The sequence below is a fragment of the Monopterus albus genome, unplaced genomic scaffold, assembly GCF_001952655.1.
Source record: "Monopterus albus unplaced genomic scaffold, M_albus_1.0 scaffold239.1, whole genome shotgun sequence".
Taxonomy (NCBI): Eukaryota; Metazoa; Chordata; class Actinopteri; order Synbranchiformes; family Synbranchidae; genus Monopterus; species Monopterus albus.
In genome coordinates, this window is record NW_018128119.1 from 440,484 (window position 1) to 463,091 (window position 22,608).

General features: G+C 46.0%; 1 protein-coding gene across 5 annotated transcripts in view; it reads right to left on the reverse strand.

Annotated features, from left to right (window-relative positions):
- Positions 1–254: 254 nt before the first annotated feature.
- Positions 255–22,608, reverse strand: part of enox1 (ecto-NOX disulfide-thiol exchanger 1) — a 69,823-nt gene continuing 47,469 nt past the window's right edge. For all 5 annotated transcript variants that reach the window (XM_020620509.1, XM_020620511.1, XM_020620508.1 and 2 more), the window contains 13 exons: positions 22,318–22,455; positions 17,217–17,384; positions 16,680–16,886; positions 16,366–16,599; positions 12,879–13,091; positions 9,703–9,809; positions 8,003–8,120; positions 7,279–7,490; positions 5,736–5,843; positions 5,157–5,213; positions 4,273–4,375; positions 1,004–1,089; positions 255–565 (listed from right to left, as the gene is read on the reverse strand). In XM_020620509.1, coding sequence (XP_020476165.1) covers positions 434–565; positions 1,004–1,089; positions 4,273–4,375; positions 5,157–5,213; positions 5,736–5,843; positions 7,279–7,490; positions 8,003–8,120; positions 9,703–9,809; positions 12,879–13,091; positions 16,366–16,599; positions 16,680–16,886; positions 17,217–17,384; positions 22,318–22,455 — 1,883 coding nt within the window. In that variant the 3' untranslated portion in view covers positions 255–433. The remainder of the gene's footprint in view (positions 566–1,003; positions 1,090–4,272; positions 4,376–5,156; positions 5,214–5,735; positions 5,844–7,278; positions 7,491–8,002; positions 8,121–9,702; positions 9,810–12,878; positions 13,092–16,365; positions 16,600–16,679; positions 16,887–17,216; positions 17,385–22,317; positions 22,456–22,608) is intronic.

The following is a 22,608-nucleotide window of genomic DNA, read 5'->3' on the forward strand; positions in this document are numbered from 1 at the left end:
ATCAGCTGTGGCACTGACGTGCTTCCTGCTGTCTGGGCTGCTGCTGGGTTCCCAACCCAGGTTAGGAGACTGCCCAGTGAGGACTGACAAACGTGGTTTCAGGCCTGATGTTTCAGTCCTGCTGCAGTTCACAGTGATAAGATAATCTGCTGTGAGGCAAAGACCAGGTCAAACAGTCACTCCATCTCAGTTATTTCACCTTGAGCCAACATCTGGAAGTGAACCTGGTTTCGTGATTTCCTCCTGAACATCGAGCAGCTCCCAAAACATACAGTACAAGAATTTCCATGACACGTCTTTTCTGCAGTTTCCAGTGTCTGATTTGGGATGAAAGAACACACACATATACACACACAGATTAAAGGTCTGAGGTGTCGTGTACATCCGCTCACGTTGGTGTGTTTTCCCAGTGTGTGTGTGTGTTCTCCCTGTGTTATGCCGAACTTAGGCTGTCGAAACCACAGAACTTCCAGCGTTTCTCCAGAGTTGCACCGACGCCGCTCAGCTCCTGCCTGAACATACTGGGCAGACGGACCATGAGACGCTCCAGCTCCCCTGTTGAAACCTGAGAGAGAAGAAGAGGAATCAGCCTGGCGCAGGCCCAGGGGCCCGAGGGGCCAGGGGGACTCCAACGCCAGAGAACCATAAAGGGACAATTAACCTTTCCATTGGAAAGCCAATGAGTTTACAGCACAACTCCAAAATCCACAAAATGAGAAAAATAGATACAAAACACCCACAAAGAGACACAATCCTCTGACTTTTCATGTAGCGCCACCATCAGGTCAAAGTCTGAAAGCATCCCATTGGTGACCGCCTGCTAAACATCAGCACATCAGCTCAAAGCTCCGACTACAGACTTTGCTTTTCAAGCCAAATGAACGGGTCTCCACAGGCCGGCTCAACGTCAGCTTTCTTTATGAGATGTTCTCGTGATTACTGGAAACCGACTCTGTTTTACTGAACATTATACACCGTTAGAAGGCTGTGAGACCTCCTGTACCTTTGAGTCCAGTCTCTGTATGTACGACCACAGGTACTCGAGGTTGGCTCCAAATGGATGGACGTGGAGGAACGTTGATATGATACCTGCAGGGAAGAAGAAGGGTCATCAGACACACTTGAGCCATGACAGATACTAACACAATGCTTCAGTTCAGGCAGAGGAGACGTGTCCAGCCATCAGAAGTGTTTAGCAACAGAGTCAAAGGTTTACTTCGCTGTAACAGAGATGAACACTGATACCCGTGTGGTTTTATGCCACAGGGCCAACTAACAAATCACACTGTTAACAGACAGACCTGTTTTTATTCTCTGCACATAAACAATTTAACCTGAGTGAAAATACTGTAAACTTGAGAAAAGAAAGCTGCAATATGACAAAATGTTCTGGCACTGTTGAGATGGAAACGTTGGCGTACCGACCTTCCTCACACTAACACACAAAAACAACAGAAATGTCACATTGTCGTCATATTTTCCATCATCTGAGCTTTGACTGGTCCTCTTCTTCTTTTGCACTGCTTTAATGACACCAGCATTTTTGGAGCATTTTCTGGAAATTTGCAGTGCATTTGGATGGAAACATGACGAGTCCGTTTTATTCATACAGGCAAACCCTAACCCATGCCAAAGTGGATCACGGTAAATATACATTTGAGCAAACTTTGTATTTTCTATTTCTATTATTTGTGTGTTTTAAAAGCACCGGTTTGTTAGTCTAACAGAGCCAGAGAGATCAGATCCACTGGAATGGATATGAGATGTTCAGGCCCTGGTGCTGCATCCGCCCTGCATCTTCATGAAGTGCTGCACAATAAACAAATGGCAGCATGGCTTTATAATAAACGCTGGCTCGAGCAGAAACCACTCTTGAGTTGATTACTTCTGAGAGGTCCTGCACAGGCAGGCAGTCATCCAGAGGGAGGGGTGGGGGTAAGGAAATAGAGCGGCGTCCCCTGGAGGAACCGGCACAGCCGATATTTATTTCCCTGATTTATGTGGCGAAACACTGGCAATTGCAGACAGGCCTAATTCAATTCCTTCCACTGGGCCTGCTCACATGGAAAAGTGCCACCAGAGGAGAACTGCAGGGTGAGGGCTGTTAGGCTGTGTGTCTGTTCACATGCACTCTGAAGAAGGAAGTCTTGTTTCCAATTTGACCAAGAAGACTCTGACTGTATCAAAGAGAATGGGGGAAGTAATCTGAATACACAGGATCACTCTTTTCCACTCGGCCGTGGAAGACATACTCAGATTTTTTACTGCAGTATGAGGACCAGTACAACAAAGTGGGAGCCCTGCATTTAACTCCCACTTCAATAAAGGTCATCATGAAAATGTACCTAAAGTATTAAAAGTAAAAGCACTAATTTGCAGGAAACTGGTTCCTGTGACTGATGTGAACATAATGACTGTATTAATTAATCTGTATTTTCCTGCTGCAGCTGGTCTGTCTACTGTATATGTATGTATGTTATACCGGTAGGTAGCTTAGTCCAGTGTTTCCCAACCTAGAGGTCTGGCCCCTCCAAAGGTCACCAGAAAAATCTGACTGTCAGTTTTGGGCGCTCTCTCTCATCTTTGAATTTTAGTGAAATATTCATCTGCATCACTTATTGTCATGAAAAGAGGAGAAAGGTCTCTTTGGTGGAGCTGAAACAGGTAAACATTTAAACTGTTTTGTTCAGGCAAACAAGAACAGCATTACAACTGAGCACAGGTGAGCTGCATGACAGGATACAGCTCGACACTGTGGCGAATCAGGGGACTCGTATGATGGCCGCTCCACCTGCTGAGTCTCATCTCACTGCACCTTCAGCTGAGGCTTATCTCAAATCTATTTAGAGATGCTTGTTGTCTGTGTCTGGTTATATCAGCGTGTTGTTTCTTCATGTCTCTGGTTTTTCTTGAATAAGAGATCCTGATCTACATAACATAACATAATAAAATACAGCTTCTCTAACCACAGACTGATGTTCAGTTGTACTATATGCTAGAACCAGGTCAACCGTGAGATACAAATCAAATGAGTTTTTAACCAAACAAGCTGCACTGACAAAACCTTTTCATAAGCCCTGAGCAGTGTGTGCAGGTGACACATTCAGGCGGTAAACAGCCACAGCAGGCTCCACCAACAAGTTAACACAGATTTCTCCTTGTAAAATGTTAGTGCTCAGTGAAGGCCTCCCAGCAGCAGCAGACCACAGGGGAGGAAGACAGAGCACTAAGCCTCCTCTCTCTTTCATATTTGGATTTTCTTGGTGCCACTAATAGAGATAAATGTGCTGCTGTTTCTCCTGCTCTCCTCTGTCTGGACAAAACAGCAGCTTCAGCACCAGAACAGATCACTCTGTGCATTTCTCACTACTGCTGCGTGAGAGAAACAGCCCAGCTGCAGAGTGACCCGCATGTTAGTCAGTCTCCTCTTAGTCTGCTTCACTGGTTATGGTTGAGAGCCCTCCAAGACACCAGACACCAGGAAGTGTGTGTGTGATGAGCTGAGAGGGTCAACGCTCCTCTGCACCTCATTTCTGTGAGGAAGGATCAGCCATCTTTAATGGCAATCAAACGTGTCTCGGAGTCATCAGAAAGTTCCAGTCAAAGATTTCCCAGCAAGTGCAGAATTATTCTGGAGCTGTGCAACGGAAGAATTTGTTGGAAGCAGCAGAGTCTGAAAACGAAAAGCCTGAGCAACAAAATAGCACGCTCACACAGCAGCCGAGTCAGATTGACATCATCCCAGAGAGGAACAGCCGAACACAGAGGAGAAATGGGTCGGGGAGCAAAACGTGCTGAGCACATACCGACATCCTCCTCGGAGAAAATGACGGAGACACAAACTCATAGAGGAGACTTCTGCTGTGCTAACAGTCAATGACACAATGACACAATGACACAGCTGTTCACATAAGTGGAAGTTGCCAGCGACATAATTGCCACTTTTCAATACTGTAAATGTGCCTCCCTTGCTTTTATGGTCTTGGGTGAATTTTCTTGGTGAACTGCCTGTGAACAGTGTCTGTCCAGCAGCCACCAGTCCACATGAGACATGACCAGGGTTGATAAAAAGTCCTCGGGGCTGAATAAAAGATACTGGCAACTTCTCATCCAGTATTTTTATGAACTACTAATATTCCCCTAGAAAGACTCAGCCACAGACAAAACAATAAAACTGTAATAAACCTATACAGTATACTCAACATGATATCATCAAATATCCGGTTTCTTTCTATTTCTGAACCGACACTGGGACGTAACAGAAATACCTACCCAGCAGCAGCGCCTCTTTTTCCGATGCAACCCCTCCTTTCATGATGACCTCGCTCCTCCGGTCTCTGCTGAGGTACAGCGAAGGGATGCAGCCGTTCATCCCCTGTGAACACACACACACGCTAAGATAAAGGCAAATATACTGAGTTTGATAAGCACACACACATACATGCAAAATAACATGTTTACTCAGAGTACTTCACTCAAGGTACTTCACTGAAGTACATCCATTAGTTACTTTTTTACTCCACTCCATTACATTTACTTCACAGCTGTAGTTACTAGTTACTTTTCAAATTAAGAGCTTATACTGAAAACATATGACAAGCATAAAAAATACACTGTTGTACACTGAAACAGTGTGGATACTTTAACTGCATGTGTACTTTTACTTCTAATACATTACTTACATGACACTGAAAGAACTGCAGTAGGATTTTAATGTAGAACTTTTACTGGTAATGGAATATTTCTGCATCGTTGTAGTGGTTCTTGTACAGTATCTGGGTTCTTCTACCTCTGATTTATGAGCACATCTTGTACACACAAGAATACTTAGAAGGACAAACGAGCACTAAATACACACACTGTATGTGCATGTATGAAAGTACACCATCTGCAGTGACCACAGGCAGATGCTGTGTGTCACGGAGCCCAGGCCAAGGCATCATTGGCTCTGGACACAGAAACAAAACTTGCACAACACTAAAACAGATGAAAATGTCCAAAAATCATTCACCAGCTCTGCTGGCTACAGACAGCAGAGGCTGAACACAGGATCTTAAATTAGAGGCGATTTATTGATCTCAAAACAAATGTAGTTAAGTGACTGTCCAGACAGCTGCAAGTTAGTTGTCTGTTTCAGCCCCCATCACTGTTGTTACCTTTTCATGCAGCTCTCCGTTGGTGCCCTCCACGGGCTCCCCAGTGTCGCTGAGCAGCTGAGGAGACACAGAGAGAGACAACGTCTCATCAGTCGCAGCGACACAGTGTTTGTTTCCTTTGCTGTTGTTTCAAAGAAGAGAATGAACAGAGAGTCGACACAACAGGGCAGAGTGTGTCAGAAACACCAACGTGATCAGTGATTAAACACAACTCCAAAACCCTGATGATATATTCTCTGTGGATGAATGTTTTGCACCAACATAAAAGCTGAGGCTTTTCTTCAAGACTCTAACCAGCAGGTATAAAGACCTGCAGCAACACGTAGCTTCTTTGCATTTTCCTGACAGTCAGTGCAGCTGTGCTGGCCTTCCTCTGATTTACACCAACTCCTCTGTTAGAAAACTACTATGAGGAAGGTTTCCAGGAAACTGGTCCTGGTGCTTTCAAACTGCTTCCATTTCATAAACACCTGGCCACTGTGATGGCAGCTTTCTGACAGCAGCCTGGATATCTCTGCATGTGGCAGCTTTACCTCACCTGACCTGCTGGAGCACCACATGAGCGCTCTGTGGACACACCTTGTCTCGGAGGCTGAGCACCTCCCCCTCCAGGTGGCGATGCTCCTCTCGCGTCTGCTCCAGCTCGGCTTCTTTGCTCGTCAGCTTCTCCTGCAGGCTCAGGAGTTGCTGGACAACAAACACAGACACACATTAGTATTTAAAACCAAGTGACTGAAGCCTGTCAAGTTGGTCACTGCACCACCCTTGCCTGCCCCCTGTTGTTCTTCCTACCCTCGTCACTGCAGACGCTGCCACCCACTGGCCCTGCACTGATCTGAGTGTCCCCTCCCACCTGCCGCTCACGGCTCATCACCTGTTTAAGGTGCAGTCAGAGGTGTGTCGCTGTTTTTATATGGAGCAAATTTACTTCTTCTGACTGTGTAGCCTCTTTATAATTGTCAGTGTGGTCAGGTCATGTATCAGTGGAACTGTTTACAATGGTGTGACAACACCTTTAGGATTCCAGAGCACACATCTGATAAGATTTCCCGATTCTACCTGAAATGAATGTTGCTATTATCAAAGGGCTGCATGTTAACATACTGTATATCTTATGTGTTTCTTTTGTGCTGAGCTGTATCTACATGTATTGTGCTTAAGGCCAAGTCACACCCACTCCTCAGGGTCTGTCGTGCACCTGCACACCTCAGTCTGCAGGATCTGGCCATGTTCTGCACCTGGTCAGATTGGAGCTAAGAAGATGCAGCGGGCGTCACCTTTCTTAATGAATTCGCTATGCACTGACTTTTTCCAGGACATAATAAAAGTGTACTGAAGAAATATCTTTTCCAGTGAAGTCCTTGTTTAGTTTGTTGATGCGGATTGTCTCTGCTGAGGGCACAGGAACAACAGCAGGTGACAAACGAGAAGCGACAGTAGTGTGATGTTCTCTCGCGCTGTCAGAAGTCAAGCAAGCAACGCATTTACAACAAGCCAGCAGGGCAGAGTGTGTGTGGTGTGCGTGTCTAATGTGCCTCGCTGTGTCAGTGCTGTCACTTTAGATTGAGAAAGACAGGAAGTCAAGTCAGATCAGGCTAAGTCACAGCAAATGGGCTCTGAGCTCTCACAAAGCTTTCTGTGCTGCTTTATAAAATCAGTGGAGTGAGGCATTATGGGAGAGCACTGAGTAAGCAGTGACAAACACTTGCTGCTGTTTGTTTGTTTGGGGGAAAGAAAACTTTTTTTCTGATAAAACCCTGTCTGAACACACAGGGAACCTTTCGTCATTCAATCAAAACTTTATCTGTAGCACCTTCCCAACACGTTCAGCTGTTCCAGCCACTCAGGGCGTAGCAGCTGAACTGCGCCTCACCAAAGGGCTCTGTCCTGGAACAGTAGTGTCAGAGGTGTGTGAGGCCTGGGCTGCCTGTGGGTTCATTGCACAGCTCCTGTGCTTTCAGGCTGTGAGGTGGTTTTTATAGTAGTGACCAATCTACAGTAACTAACTTCCTGGTTTCCCAGTGCCTGCACCTCACACGTCTGACTGGCCAGCCTGTTTCAGCTGTGAATCCAAGGCGCCTGTATGTACCACTGAAAGTTACCCCAGACGTGAGGGACCCACCTGCTGCATGTTGTGCATGCTCTGCTGCAGCAGCTGGATCTGAGCCTCAGGACTGTGTGTGTGCGTTTGTGCACATGTGTGGTTGTCATCCGCACGGCCCGCTTTGCTCTGCTCCTTCCTCAGGAGCTCCACCTCATTCCTGTAGGCATCGAGCTGCCAGCGCAGGGAGTCGTTCTCCTCCTTCAGCGAGGCCTGAGTCTGATCACACACTCCTGCAGGAGGAGAGGAAACGAGGAGAGGAGAGGAGTCAAGGAGACATCTGCTTACTGTCCAGGCCAAACCTGCAGGAGCAGTGGTCAGACGTTTTCCTCCACATCTGACCAAACGCCAGAAAACTTCAGCTCCCAGTCCCTTCAAATCAGGTCTGAAGGCTTTTGATTACATTTCTATTTCTTCACATCTTCTGTCACCGCACTATCATCTCCTGTCTCAGTCTATTTTAGATTATTTTTAACTTGATTTTACTCTTTTCAAATTCTATTTCTACACCTCTCTATGAATGATCTTGCTTCTTGTCTTAATGCCCTCATGTCCCAATTAAAGCTCTTTGAGTCGCTTTGTTGTTACAAGCACTTTGCCAGAACTGTGTATTCCAGCGAGGCCCTGGGTGCCTCCTGACTGACAGGAAGCATCAGGTTCATATCTATTGCTCAGGACTGAGTTTACAAAACATACCTTGTTTATTAAATGTGTGTTTTGGAAACATGACATTGATTTCATATACCATTTTCCTCAGTGCACATCTTCTTAGAGGGATTTTCATCTGAATCGTCATCGGACATCTCCATCTCCTCCTCCCGTCTGATGCCCATGATCTCTTCGCTGTGAGCGTTTCTCAGCTCCTGAAACAGCCGGCAGACACAAACAGTGACGGATGTCCTCAGCAATGTGGGAGGAGCTTCTGTTGGCACTGACACCGCTCACACATGACCAGCGGTGCCACTTTTACTGTGGTTCATAGTGAAGCAGGTGGGTGACTAAACAAAGTGAAAAATGGTTCCCTGTATAAACTCAATGACCCCCACCCCACGTCACCATGATCCTAGCTAGCCTAGTTATACATCTGTTCTTCAGTTTTGCCACATCATGCCAACTGTTTCTAACTTGTTACATTATTTTCAATACAACTTTAATTTGGACATTTATTTGCTGAAACAAAATGTCCTATAAATAAGCTGTGGACATTTTGGCTCGGTAGCCAAACCAACAGACCTCTCCACACAAAGGTCAAGCTGCTCTCAGACCAAACAGCACTCATCACTGTTTGTCCCTCTAGAAGGACACGTACAGGTGTCACAACTCCAAATGGTAGTCGTGGTTAGAGGAGTTCAATGATGACAGGAAACAGGAAGCCACGCCAAGCTCCTCCTCCCTGTGGACCGCCATGCTGTCTCTCAAACATGAACAGGTGTGGTTGGACTGATACTGTTTTGGGAAGGCAGTCTCATTGTGTCAGTGTTCCCCTTCACCTGTCCCTACATCCAGCCAGGTGTCCTCCCCATCAGCCACTGAGGTTTTGTGGCAGCTTGACTGGAAATGCACCAGTCAGCTCCGACAGGGACACGTCACTGGTGTGGTTCCTGTGCATGTTCCACACGTCCTGCTCTGCCTCATGGTTCCAACTAGTTTATTCTGGACTAAATTATGTTAAACATTTATCAGTTTGTCGTTTGACTGTTGTTTTTTTGGATAAAGTGTAAAATATCTTGCTCTGTTTGACCCAAACACATTTGGTTTACTATGATACAAAACCTACTCAGCTGAGAGGAGAGAGCGCATTAATTTCCTGCCGATCGACAAAGCGATTTGTTTCATCTCTGCTGCACGTCGTTAGTTCTCCTGCTCTTAGGACCAAAGGCTTTTCTGCAGGCTGCTGCAGACATACATGGTGAATGATAATGTAGTAAAACATCTTCACATGGACTGTGAACAAATACTGAACATCAATAAACAGTGACACATGTCTGATTACAGCTACATTAATGTTACAAGTATTACATGTTTGTACTATGTGTTCTTATTTTGTGCGTATGTGGCCTCACAGAGCGGCAGAGTGAGTCCACCCTGTTGTCCTCCCTCCTCCACACACAGCCTCCTCATGTCTCATCTAGACTTGACTCTGGATGAATAATTGATCAGATCTAAGCCTGGAGATCACGGTTGCCATAGCAGCGCCTCACACTTTCGAGGAGGCGTCAGATCTTTGCTTTACATCTGGGCTGCTTGGAGGAGGAGAGGCTCAGGCGATCAGAGGCCCTGTCTGTGTGTGTCTGTCCATCTGTGTCTCTGGGAAACGAGCAACAGGCAGCAAACACAGCGGATCCTACAGGCCTGTCTGTCAGCTCTGTCCTGGGGACTCAGAAGTGACAGGGGGGAGGAGAGCAGTGGGTTGGGGGAGGAGAGAACAGAAGAAAGTATACCAACCTCACACTGCTTGCGCCAAATGTCTATGTTCTTGCGCTGTGCTTTAGAGAAATGGTCCCATGCCTTTTGCCTGGTGGCAGCGGTGAAAACGGCGGTGATCTGCTCGACTTCGGGGTGAACAGAGAGGAGGAGGAGGAGGAGGAAGAGGAAGGGTCAAGACAAAACAAACCGTTTATGTAGACTGAGGCTCATACAGTGGGCAGAGGAGAGACCGCACACACACACTGACCACAGGCTGACTGAAATATTCACGTTGAGGGAACAGTTCACTCCAAAATAAAAACTCTGTCGTCCCTGGTTCAGGTCAGGCTCCACGAAGGTTCACTCTAGTGGCAGCTGATCTACTCTGGACTCATGAGCTAAATGGTGTCAGTGAGTGTTGGGCGTGTGCTGCACAGATGAAGTACGGACCTGCTCAGAAGTGAGGTGGGGGCAGCCATGAGACCACAGGCCCGGCTGCACCGGCTGGTGGGCTGTGCAGAGCCCTGACCTGCTGCTGGTGGCAGGAGGACTGACTGTGGAGTGAAGTGCTCCCCAAACGTTAATATCAAAAATCACTGGCACCTCGACTGGAATTCAAAATAAAAGTCTGATAAATGCTCAGTGCAAATTCAAATGGAGTGGAAACCTCCGATCAGCACAAATTCAGCAAGCGTGATTTGTCCATGATTTAAGACACGGAGAAGACTCACTTCAGCCTGGCTGGTTTCTCTGTGGGTCTTTGTGACTCTGCACCAACACTCGAGGAAACGACATGCGAACTTGAGCACTGGCCTCAAGTACACGTCTGAGGTACCTGAACTTTACTTTACCATATACATGTCAGCTACTTCATGCCCGTGGTTCACCACATTTCAGAGGGAAACACTGTGTTTGTTATTTGACATTTTTTACTTACTAGTTATTTTACAGTTTTTTTTGGATCATGAAACATATTATGAAGTTAAAAACACGATGCCAAATTATAGTTTAATCTGCCAACAGTATTTAAAATAGCTCAAATTAGTAGAGCAGCAACTTATGGTCAATTAATTTGTTATTTAAGACAGAAAGAAACTGGCATCTATTTTCATAATTGTTAAGTAGAAATAAAAAATATTTAATGATTCCAGTTTTTCAAATATGAGACTTTGCAGCTTTTCTTTGTCTTAACATTATGATCAATGTTTTGAACTGTCAGAAGAAACAACATTTAAAGATGTTATGATGGGTGATTTTATAATGTTTAACTGGGAAACACACATCTCTGATTTGAAACCATGATCAGTGCTCATCCTGAATGTGATTAACATTTATCGAGAGCTGTAATCACACTTTAAAATGATCCACGGCGGCTCAAAAAGGCTGAACTGCACCGACTGGAGCATCCTTCACTATTTCCACGTCACCAAGTCGAGTGTCCTCAGCTTCTAGACTCCAGGTCTCTAGTGACAGGTTATTCTTGCTACTGCCTGGGCACAAAGACACACTGCTCCTGGGCTCACATTGAGACATTGAGGTGGGTCCTTGGGCCATTTCAGGGGACTACGTTTAGTGTTAACTTTCAGTGTAAAGATGAATGATTCCTAGTTTCCCTGAGTTTCTACAGCACAGATGGAAAATGCAAAGACACTATGCAACAACCAACAGAGAAACAGACCTGGATGAAACAATTGATCCTTTAAGGCTGGCGGACATGACCTGGAGTGAGTCAAGGGGTGAGCGGGTCTCTCTCCTGGCCAGCGCTCTGTACTTACATCTCATCACCTGCAGCTTCACTTCCTTCATGACTGACAAAGGCAACATTTATCCAGAATGGATGGCTCCGTTTAGACTTCATACACAAATGAGTGTTGTCTCATGTCACAATACATGGTTAAGGTGAGTAACAGCTGTAATGTAAGAACCTTGTGTGGTAGAATGACTGTAAGGATGAGAAAAGTACCACTCTTAAGGCACAGTGAGCAGAGCCACCCAGTCAGGGTTAAAATGCTGCCTTTCAGAGTACTGCTCTGACATTCTGCTTGTTGTCACTCAAACATTTCCAGCACCAGCATTTTTACAAACATAAAGCAGCATTTCAAACATCTGTCTGCTGTCAGGGCTTCCTCTGGTGGAGAGCACAGCAGACAGACGGACACAGACCTGGGACAGCGCTGGACTCGCCGCTCCGCAGCGTCTGACTTGTGACTTGTTAACACACTTACATGCACAGTGATGCAAAATATACTGTTTTTATTCTGACTGAACATGATAAAGCTGCATGAAGTGCAATTTATAAGTATCATTATTATATAAAAGTATATATTAACATATACGAATCGCTTCCAGAAGACGGACTCAGACAAAGTGAGTGCAACACTAGACACCTGCTGGGGAACAGAGCCAACAGAGTGGGAGCACTGGGACGACTCACCAGGGGGGACACGGACACACTGCACAGGAAGGACTGTGTTGCTCCTTGTTGGCTCAAAAATCATACAATGCAGCTTTGAATGAGTAGATGTTGAGACATGACAGTGAGCGAGTGTTTAAGCAGCAGTGCACATGGAAAACAGCCACTGGCATTTCCCAAACCCGCCGATTAAAGGTCAGAGTGCTGTCAGGTGAGTGGCTCTGAAACCTCTGTGCCACTGACCTAAAGCTACAGATAATGGAGCTGTTGCTGAGACAGATGGGGGAGTGTTGTCATGGAGACTGGGCCAAGATCCTCGCACAGTAAATGACTTGCATCGAGGCAGGCTTTAAAATGGATCTAGTGAAAATGGCTTCATGGTTTGCACCTCCATAATCTGTGCCGCAGTGTAGCCTGCAGCGGAGATCAGAAACACAGTCACACTGTACAATGGCATGGGGATGACACTGGGCATTTAATCTGTTACCAGCTGAAACTGGTCTGAAACTTGTCACACACAAACCCTTTTGGGAAAAAATGCAAACAATGTTAATTTGACTCCAGTTCTTCAGATCTTAAACATTAATAACTGACAGTCTAGTGCTCAGGCTTTTTTCAAACTTTGCTTTGTTTGCATTGTCTGTTCTCCCCATTGATGAAGAGACAAGCTATTTGTTGTGTCATATGAAGTCATGAGTTGAACTTACCTGAGTAACTGCACAGTCAGTTATCACAGTGAAGACTCCCCCCGTGAGGTGTCCATCTGTCTGTTAACACGTTTAAAAGACTGAAGTCTGCTTACACTGTGTTAAAATGGCCAGCAGGGCGTTCTTGAAGGCCTCTTTGGCGCGCTCTAGCTCCTCCTCGTGCTGAGCTTTCTCACTCATCAACCTCCGCACGTGGCTGTTGGCCGACTGGATCATAGAGTAGAAGTGATTTGCGGTACGGCGGTTGACCTCACCCCGGTCGACCCAAGTGAAGAGCACCGCCGTGGCCTCGCTGAACTTGTGGTCATCTGTAGAAAAAAGGTAAAGGAATGGAAGTGACTCCAAAGGTGCAAGAAACATCCACTGAATAAGCTCAAACCTCTGCTAACTGTGAGCAGAAGCTAAAGTTTATGCTGTTTAGAAAACTAATTCCACAAAATGCATCCTAAATTAATTTGCACCTCTGACTGGATCCTTTGCAAAAGCCACCATCTTGGATTTTGCCGAACCACACTCTCTGTTTAACATGTCCATGATTTCAGTGCTACTTTGTCCCAACTTAGTGTAAAATAGTGGCTCCCCAGCACCTTGTGCCGTGCAACAACACCGACTGCAGAGAACAATGTGAAAGCTGTTTCATGGGACCTTTAACATTTAGTCAGGCTAAACAAACAGAGCAGCTAGTGAGCATTTAAATCCTTCTCTGGGGGTGTTCACGGCTCTGTGAGTCATGCCACAGCCACTGAGCACAAAAGGCATTTTTGATTTTCAACATTTTACCCAGGACTGTGAGCCGCACTCGGTCTCAGTTATAAACAGTGTTGAGTCTCTGCGGGCCTCCGGCGAGTGCGTTCTCCTCCATTTGAATAATAATTGAACGGTGCCATGGAGCTGTGGATGACGGCAGAACAGAGTGAATTAGAGAGCATTTAATGAGCTCAATACCTGCTGCAACACAACCTGTAAGAAGACACTTCTCCATCCTGAGATAAAGCCCCATTCACACACAGCAGCAGATTACCGTCACATTACAGCGAGCACAATGAAGCGCTGCTGAACAGGGAAGACGGAAGGAATAATGGAAATTTATTTCCCCCGCTGTCTGAGGTGAAGAATGAATTCAAAAAGGTTATACAGAGAGAAAACATGCTTGTTTATGTGGGACATTAGAGGATGGGTGGGAAACAGCACCTAGGCTGAGGTGTGGGTGTTGAAACAAACACTGACAAATCAAAACCACATGCTGCTGGTTTCTACAGCAGCAGAGAGAAAGAGGAAGCTGGAGCTACTCTGACTTCGATTCACATGATTTTACTTGTGTTACTGTAACAGATGCATGATCATTCTTTAGTGGTGCAACTCAGAGTCAAAGACTCCAGTCTGCAGAGTTGGTTTTCATGAAAAGGAAAGGCACATTCGCTGCATTACACATTTACTGAAGCAAGCTGAAATGCCTGGTTGTGGTTAGTTCTCTTTCTGGGAAACTGGAGAACTGGTTTCCAGTCAAATTTCTGCACCGAGGAGTAACGTCAGTCACTGGCAGAGGGTCGTTTCCCTCTGCCTCCAGTCTCTGTGCTAAGCTAGGCTAAGCTAAGCTAAGCAGCTGCTGGACACAGCCACTGGACAGTCTGCACATTCAGTGCCATGTCTGTGATGACTTCCTGCAGCTGGTTTCATGATGAGAACTCAGGGTGGGGATTGACACAGGCTGATGCTGTCAGTACTTTGTACAGCATTTGGTTTTACCCTCATCACCTCACCTTTCTACTCTGTGAGTTTCAAAATAAAAGACTGCATTTACAGGAGCAAAGCCGACAGACCCTTAAAAACCAGAGTAAACACTCTAAATACACCTGTGGACGTTCAGATAACACGTAACCTCTCTCCGACTGCTGGACAGACACTGCATCCCTGGTCCAATGGCTCCTCTATTCACTGAGCTGAGTCACAGCCCCATCAGGATACTGAGACAGGAAACCAAATACAAGTCTATGGTTCTATAACAATTTTCAGCTGTGACCCACAACAGAATATTTGATAGGAAAGTGCTAAAATGAATGAATGTGTTCAGAGGTTGCACAGTTCCACTGTGCTTCACCCGGCCTGCAGCATCTCCTCCTGTGATAATGCTCCTGACATTTTACAGACCAGGTCAGTGGCTGAGGCCTGGGGACTCGGCAACATCACTGCAGCAGAGCCAGGACCGGGCTGTTTAGATTTTATTAGACAGACAGGAATGTGTCTACACTCCCTGTTTGACCAGGGGCTTGTTAAACATCAAACAGGTGCAACTGGACTTGCTACCACTGACAGTTCTGCCCAGCACCAGGCTACTGGGATGAAATACCAGGGATACTGCAGTATCATCTGAAGTCAAAGTTCTGGTAGTAAATGTGGTATTACTACTGTGGTAAATATTACATGAATACATTTAAACAGACTTAAACTTTTTTACTACTAATAGTTTTCCTCTAAAAAAAGACAACTGTAGTGTCAGTTAAAATGAGGACAAGGTCTGTGCTGTTTAGTTTCCCTGATCGCTCTGAGGAAACAGGAGGGTTTGCACAGTAATGAGTAATGTGCTGGATATGAATGAGATTAAACAGCATTAAAAGCAAAGGTATTTTCATAAATGCAGTAAAAACTATGAGCCTGAAGACAGCACAACAGCAGCATTTCCAGTTCTGGAAATAAGAATCAGCAGCAGACCAGAGGAGGAGGAGGAGGTGGAGTGACCTTCACCTTCCTCCACAACACCAAAACAACATCCCTCATCAGTGGCTTCACCCACACCTCTGCCAGTTCACTCCCACCTTTCCTCTCTTCCCTCCTTACTGTGGAGGGTATATTATTATGGTAAAATGTAGTCATGATGCTCAAAAGATAGAAATGTTATGTCACATTATTGTTGGCACAGGAAAACCTCTGTAGTGTGAAGCATCACTGGGATCATTGGTAAGTGGGTCAGCCTCTACCCTCAACAGCGTCTGTGCAAGAACATGGACTGCCCTTTGAATTCTGAAATAGCTAAAAGAACTCCCATGTATATGGTCTATAGATGTGATGCTGCTTTCATCCAACTCTGTAGTTACAAAACCCACTTGTTGGGCTGAAGCTCTGTAAGCAAAACACTGCAGTAAGTGGAACTGCAGAACAGTGACGTGTAGAGACACATGCACACAGGAACTGTTCAGTCCGCAGCCCTGCTTCCCACGGTTGGCGACTATATTGGTCCTCTCCCAGCAGCGCCACCGGAGATGTGCAGGTTTCTGATAATTCATGTGGAGGTGATGGGCAGCGCTGAACAGCAGATTACACGCTCACGACGACAGGCGTGTTGACAAGTCAGATTTGGAGTGTTGCTAACAATGATCTCAAAATCAGCTTTGACAAGCCAGACATGATTTTAGATGGATATGTCTGATAAAAGTGACCTGCTGAAGCACATTCGTCCATTTGCCTTTATCACATTCCATCAGCACATGGGTCAGAGTGAATTTACCAGTAAATAAACTTGTACCTTTTACAGTTTCTTGCCATACATGGGAAGAATTACCCTTTAAATGCAAACTGTGTGCTCACCTTTCAGCCTTTCTGCTAACAGCGCCGCCTCGTGTTCAGAGTAGTGCACGATGGGGGGTGGAGACGGCGGGCGTAGGCGGTCTTCGTGGATCTTGCGCCGGTGTCTTTCCTCTCTGGCCAGCAAACGTTGTTTGCACTCCCATTCATAGAGGTCGTCTCGGGCTTGGGCAAAGTCCACATGGATCCTCCCTGAGTCCTTTTTATCTGTGCTGGACCCGATGCGCATCCGATAACCTTGGAGGAGAAAAAACATCACTGTCAGTGTCAAAGAGTCTCCTGTGACAGGCTCAGAGCGAGGTGTGATGAATCCTCACCTGACAGGTAAATAGCCTTGTCCACCATGAACTCCTCACTGAAGCGGATGTGGCAGAAGTTCTTCTTGCTCTTGCGGATGGCATTGATCTCCCCGCACTGGTTGAACACCTCCCTGATGATTTCCTCTGTGGCGCTCTCAGGCAAACCTCCAACAAACACCGTCTTACAGCCGGGGGGACGCTCCCGTGTCGATGGAGGGGGCAAGTCTGCAGAACATTATTATTATGATTGACAGTAATGTGTGAGACCTCTGGAACCTCTGGTGGCTGTTGCAGTAAGCACAGTGTGTGTTGCTTTATGACCAGTGGTCTTTTAATCTTGTGTTGTATGATGACCCTGATGAAGGCCTATAGCCACAATGCATTGGTCTGCCAACAACGCTATTCTTTATACTACAAGTGCTGCTGGAGTTCTGACCTCTTTAGACTTTCCTTCTTCTTCCATGCATCTTGGAAGTGGGGAAGTTGTGAGAAATCTCTCCTTCAACAGCACAGTATGTGAGTGTAGTGCAGAGAATGACTATGGTGGGATCTTACTGGGGTTCTGAGGGAACAGAGTGCAGCTCTTGCAGTGGATAATCTCCTTGATGACCGGCATGTCGGGGGGTATGGGAGGAGGAGGCACCAGGCTGATGCCCGCCATCATGGGGTTTATGGGTGCAATGAGGCCCAGCCCGGTGTTAAATCTCTGGATGCACAGAGAGTCTGCAGGACACAATGACACAACTGTTAGCACAACTAAAATCCACTTACTGCCCTCTGGATATTGTCCCTGCTAGGATAATGAAGGAGGCCATTGACACTATTGGGTCTTGCCTGGTCACATTTATTAAGAGCTGCCTTAGGCTGGGTATTGTCCCCACTGTCCTTAAGCATGCTGTAGTCAGACCACTTCCCAAGAAGCCTAACATCAACCCCATGCTCCCTTCTTATTTTCGTCCAATCTCACATCCGCCTTTTTTAACCAAGATCATGGAGAAAATTGTCCTCACACAGTTTACAGTCACATCTTCAACTCTATGCTGTTGTTGATAAATTTCAATCAGCCTTTAGGTCCCAGCAGAGCACTGAATCCATGCTACTGAAGGTGCACAATGATATTCTCACTGCCCTTGATGCGAAGAGTCCCACTGTTCTAGTGCTTCTAGATCTCACAGCAGCCTTCGACACCATGGATCATGCAGTTCTCATTTCCTTGAACATTGGGCTTGCACGATGCTGTGCTCAAATGGTTTATTTATTTTCTGACAAATAGGACCTTCTCAGTTGTGATCAATGACTCAATACCTCTACAATAGGCCCTCTACCCCCAGGCTCAATCCTGGCACCTATACTTTTCTTGCTATATATGCTACCGTTAGGTTCAATTATCTCCAGGCATAACAGCCGCTTTCATTTTTATGCTGATAATGTGCAGATTTACTTACCATTGATGCAGAGTGATGCCAATGCACTAGCACCTTTGAATAGGTGCCTGTGTGATATTAAACAGTGGTTCTCACAGAACTTCTTTCATTTGAATGAGGGGAGGACTGAATAGATCGCTTTTAGTCCTGCCCCTACTCATATCGTACCCGGCCTAGGAGCTTCAGCCCCTTTATTCACTCAAACTGTGACCAACCTAGGAGTGTTATTTGACAGCAGCCTCAAATTTGACAAGCAGATTAGCTCTGTGGTCAAAATAAGCTTCTTTCAACTGAGGCTCTCAGCAAAGGTAAAGCTCCTTTTTATCTCGAGTTGACCTAGAAAAAGCCATTCATACTTTCATTATCTTGTGACTTGACTACTGCAACACCCTCTATACTGGAATTAACCAGTCTCTCCTCCGTAGGGTCCAACTAGTACAGAACGCGGCTGCTTGCCTACTGTCAAATACTCCAAAGCATGCTCATATCACCCCTGTCCTTCAGTCTCTCCAGTGGCTTCCAGTACAGTTTAAAATTGATTTTAAGGTTTTATTGTTCATGTTCAAGGCCATTAATGGCCTTGCTCCAGCTTATTTGACCGATCTTTTAACTATTCATACCCTGGTCAGGGCGCTGCATTCCTCTAAGCACTTGTCTCTGGTTGTCCCGCGGGCAAGGTACAAAAAGTGAGGTGATGGTTCTTTTGCTGTATATGCCCCCAAGCTCTGGAATACCCTACCACCTGAGCTTCAGTCTATAAATGAGTTAGTGGCCTTCAAGTCTAAATTAAAAACACACCTATTCAGGCTGGCTTTTGGCACTTAATTTATTGCAGTGGCACTATACAGATGCCTACAGGCTTTCTGATTTTATTTTCTGTAATCTTATTCTGCTTGTACTTTGACACATTTCTATTGTACACGAGTTTTATATGTTCCATCTTTGTAATACTAAGCATTTCCAACAACAAATCAAGGAAAGGAAAAGACAACAGGAGAGGGGAAGAACAGGGCCTGAATCAGTAGGAAGCAAAAATTAAAAACTGTACTAGTGGGAAAGGTAGGAAATGTCTGTTCTCCAGAATGTGAGGAAGAAGACAAACAGCAGGAGGACAGAGGGCAACAGGAGCAATGTCTCAGCTGTCGGGGAAAACAGAGGAGGGTGGTGCAGCATCACATGTTTCTATCTTCAACGCTGAAACAACAAGGGAGAAGGAGGAACAAAGCATCAGCAGAAAATCCCCCCACTGCTGCCCACACAGCCACAACAGCAGGGAGAATAAAGTGATTCAAATTCCAGTCGAGGGAAGCTGTCGCACAAGGACAGGACACACGTCCCTCACAGAAATGTTTGTGCTGCTGCTCGGTATGGAGGGCTGCTCGAATGCACCAGTGATTTAGTGTTAAAGCTTTTCCTGGTGCTGCTCTAAATAGTCCACACACAAGAAGTCCAGCTTGTGTGGGATAAAGACAAGAAGAAGCAACGACTGATAAAAAGAGCACCTGCACCTCCCATCATGTCTGACTGATGTGTGTGAACGTTCAATGTGGATGGAGGTGCAATAAAAGCAGACTTTAACATTTACTGTGAGAAACAGTGTTGATCCTCAGTCACCCTGAGGACATGATGTTGTCCTGGCAGTGTGTCCTCACTCTGGCCCTGCTGTGTGAGGAGGGAATATTGTCTCATTTGCCCCGAGTACCCAGCCATAGCTTCCCCTGGAGGTGAGCTCCCAACATTTACAGTAGAAAAGAGCAGAAAAATAGGTCCCATAAAAACAGTCCACTGTGAGGCCTGTAGAGGTCTGAGCCTAGTCTAATGCCAGCCGCCGGTCCAAATCCTGAACTCAGTCCTGACTGTCTAGCAGCCACAGTCCACATGAGAGAAGATCTGAGTGGGTCATTCACTTGTCTGAGCCTCCTTCAGTTTTTACCAAGTTGCCTGTGTATGCACACAGTGGCCTGGGGCCCTTGGCTCCAAACAAAATTTCGTTGTACGTGTCACAATGTTACAGTGACAATAAAATAAAGCTTCTTCTTCTTAACAAGCTGCAGCGAGCGCCCCGGGGTTCGCCTCGACTGGCTGCCCTACGCCACCGGTGAAGGCTGTCACTGTTGTTTTTCAAATGTGTCGCAGATGCAGATAAACAGTATCTATCAGAAACTCCAGTGATTTAGGCAGAGATGTACAGAGCTGCTGTGTTTTCAGTTAACACACCATTAAATACAGAAAGCACCGCTACGCCCTCCCTCTCCTCACACCAAACACACTCACTCAGCTGATGTTAGCTGCAGACACAGGATCACTTTGTACTTCCTGTGATATCTTCCTGAACAAGATAGCTGGGTTTTAAGCAGGTTTTCTTTGGTCAGCACAACCCCAAACTCCCTAACACATCCATTTTCCAGCAGCATTAGAGTGCACAGTGTGCTGTAGGCTAAAGAGCTGGAACACACTTCTGCACACGGTTTTGACTAAAAGAAAAAAAAAAGCTCCTCACACTCTTTATGAGAGATAAAAGGCAGAAAACCCACTTGGAGGGGATCTTCCATAAACCTGAGCACGTGTAGCCGGGGTGCATTCAGAGACTCCTCAGGTCTTCGGAAAACTCATTAAAGCGTTGTCTGCGATAACCCTGACAGGTAAATTACACATCTTGGTGCCACACATTCATCATAATCACACAGAGCGGCTGGTGCCTGCAGCTTTTTCTCCCGGAGCCAAAGTGACTCGAGCCAGATTCATTTCTCTGGCTCGAGCGCCGCCGTGTCTGCCAGGGACCGAAACCAAGGAAAAATGCAGAGAAGAAATAAAACACACAGGGAGGAGAAAAACAGAAAGCAGAGCCAAAGACGGGAGACAGAGAAAAGGAGCATTTATGCATTTAACTGCAATTATGCTGTGACTGTTATTCATCACAACCAGAACTAGAACCAGAACCAGACAGCTTCCGCCTCAGTGGGAAAGATATGGCTGAAGGTGAGATCTGGTCAGTCGCACCCAGACAGCCAGACACACAAGATATAGCAATTTCCATAAAATGGTCATAAAGAAATACCACCAGCACATTTAAAATACAAATTTCAAATAATCGCCCATTCAGTCCAGAGATTCCTGACCGCCCTCCCACAGTCCCCCAGTATCACCTCCAAGCAGTACAATCCACTTCACTGATTTAACAACCTCCTGGGGGTAAAACTGTCTCACTAAGTGGAAACATGTGCTTTTGTGATCCGGGTGAACTGACCCTTTAACATATCTCAGATTCACTCAGGCTTTCGTTTTTGCCTGATTGCTGTCCACTTTTCCTCATCTACATCTAAATGTTCCCACATGTAGTTTAAGGAGGGTGGAGATCCACAGCTGTTTCCAGAGGTGGACTCTGATCTGCATCACATCATCGCTGCAGTAGTATCAGGTCACCGTTTTAATCTTTCCACTGCAGAGGAATTAGACGGACTGTTGCTCTTTCCTCATCGCAGCTTCAGATTAATACATGCATTCATTTATTTTGGGCTTAACACAAAAACTAACTTCCAGTGTGCTCATTTCATAAACCCCCACAATGCAGCATTCCTACAGCAACACCCTGCCAGGCTGTTATACAGTAGAAAGGCACACAGGCAAATCCCCATGTCTGACAGAACAGTTTACTAAAGAGATTCCAAGGTGAAATTAAACCAGGGGAAACAGAGAATTAAACTCACAAAGCTTAGTGTTCTTTGTGTTGCAGTAACAAGTGAGGGCGGTGTGTTTGCAGTACAGTCACAATGTCCTGTACACGACCGCACACGTGTCTCTGTGGACATTCGACTCCACCGGCCAGATCCAGGAACAAGAACTCAGCCGAGCATCTATTATGTACAGACGCTGTGGTTTGTTTCCAGCTGTGCTGCGTCTCACACTGTAGTACTCAGCAAAAGTACCAATACAGCAAATACCACAGTACAAGGGCACAAGTATAACACTGTCCCACTACTGCTGTTGCCATTTACTACAACACTAAAGTCAGCATAAGAACCAGAGACAGATGACGTGTGACAGTGCAGCTCCTCCCTGACCGCAGGTTTACAGAAACGCTCTGGCTCCATGTCAGGCTCCTCTCTGAGAGGAGACACTTAAACAAAACAACTAAACATACCAATGAACATAAAATCCAGCAGTGGTATAACAAATCACAGCTGATCCATCAAAATCAAAATCAGTTCTACAAGGTTCAGAAGAGAAGATACCTGAGACGAGCTGCTGCCCGCCGATGCCCACGGGCACAATACCCAGGTTGTTCATGGCTGTGGCCCAGGCTCCGTGGTCAGTGACAGGGACACTCAGATGGTTCTGCTCTGCACCCAGACTGCCGACTCCATCGGCTGCTACTCCGGGGAGGAGAAAGCACACAGACATCAGACTGATGACAATGTGCAGTCCTGGTTTTTCAGGAATGAGGGCTCAGTGCATTGTATCAGCTGGAATATGGACAAAATACTGTGTTCTGGAAACTTTTAAAAGGTTTAAGTTTAAAGGTT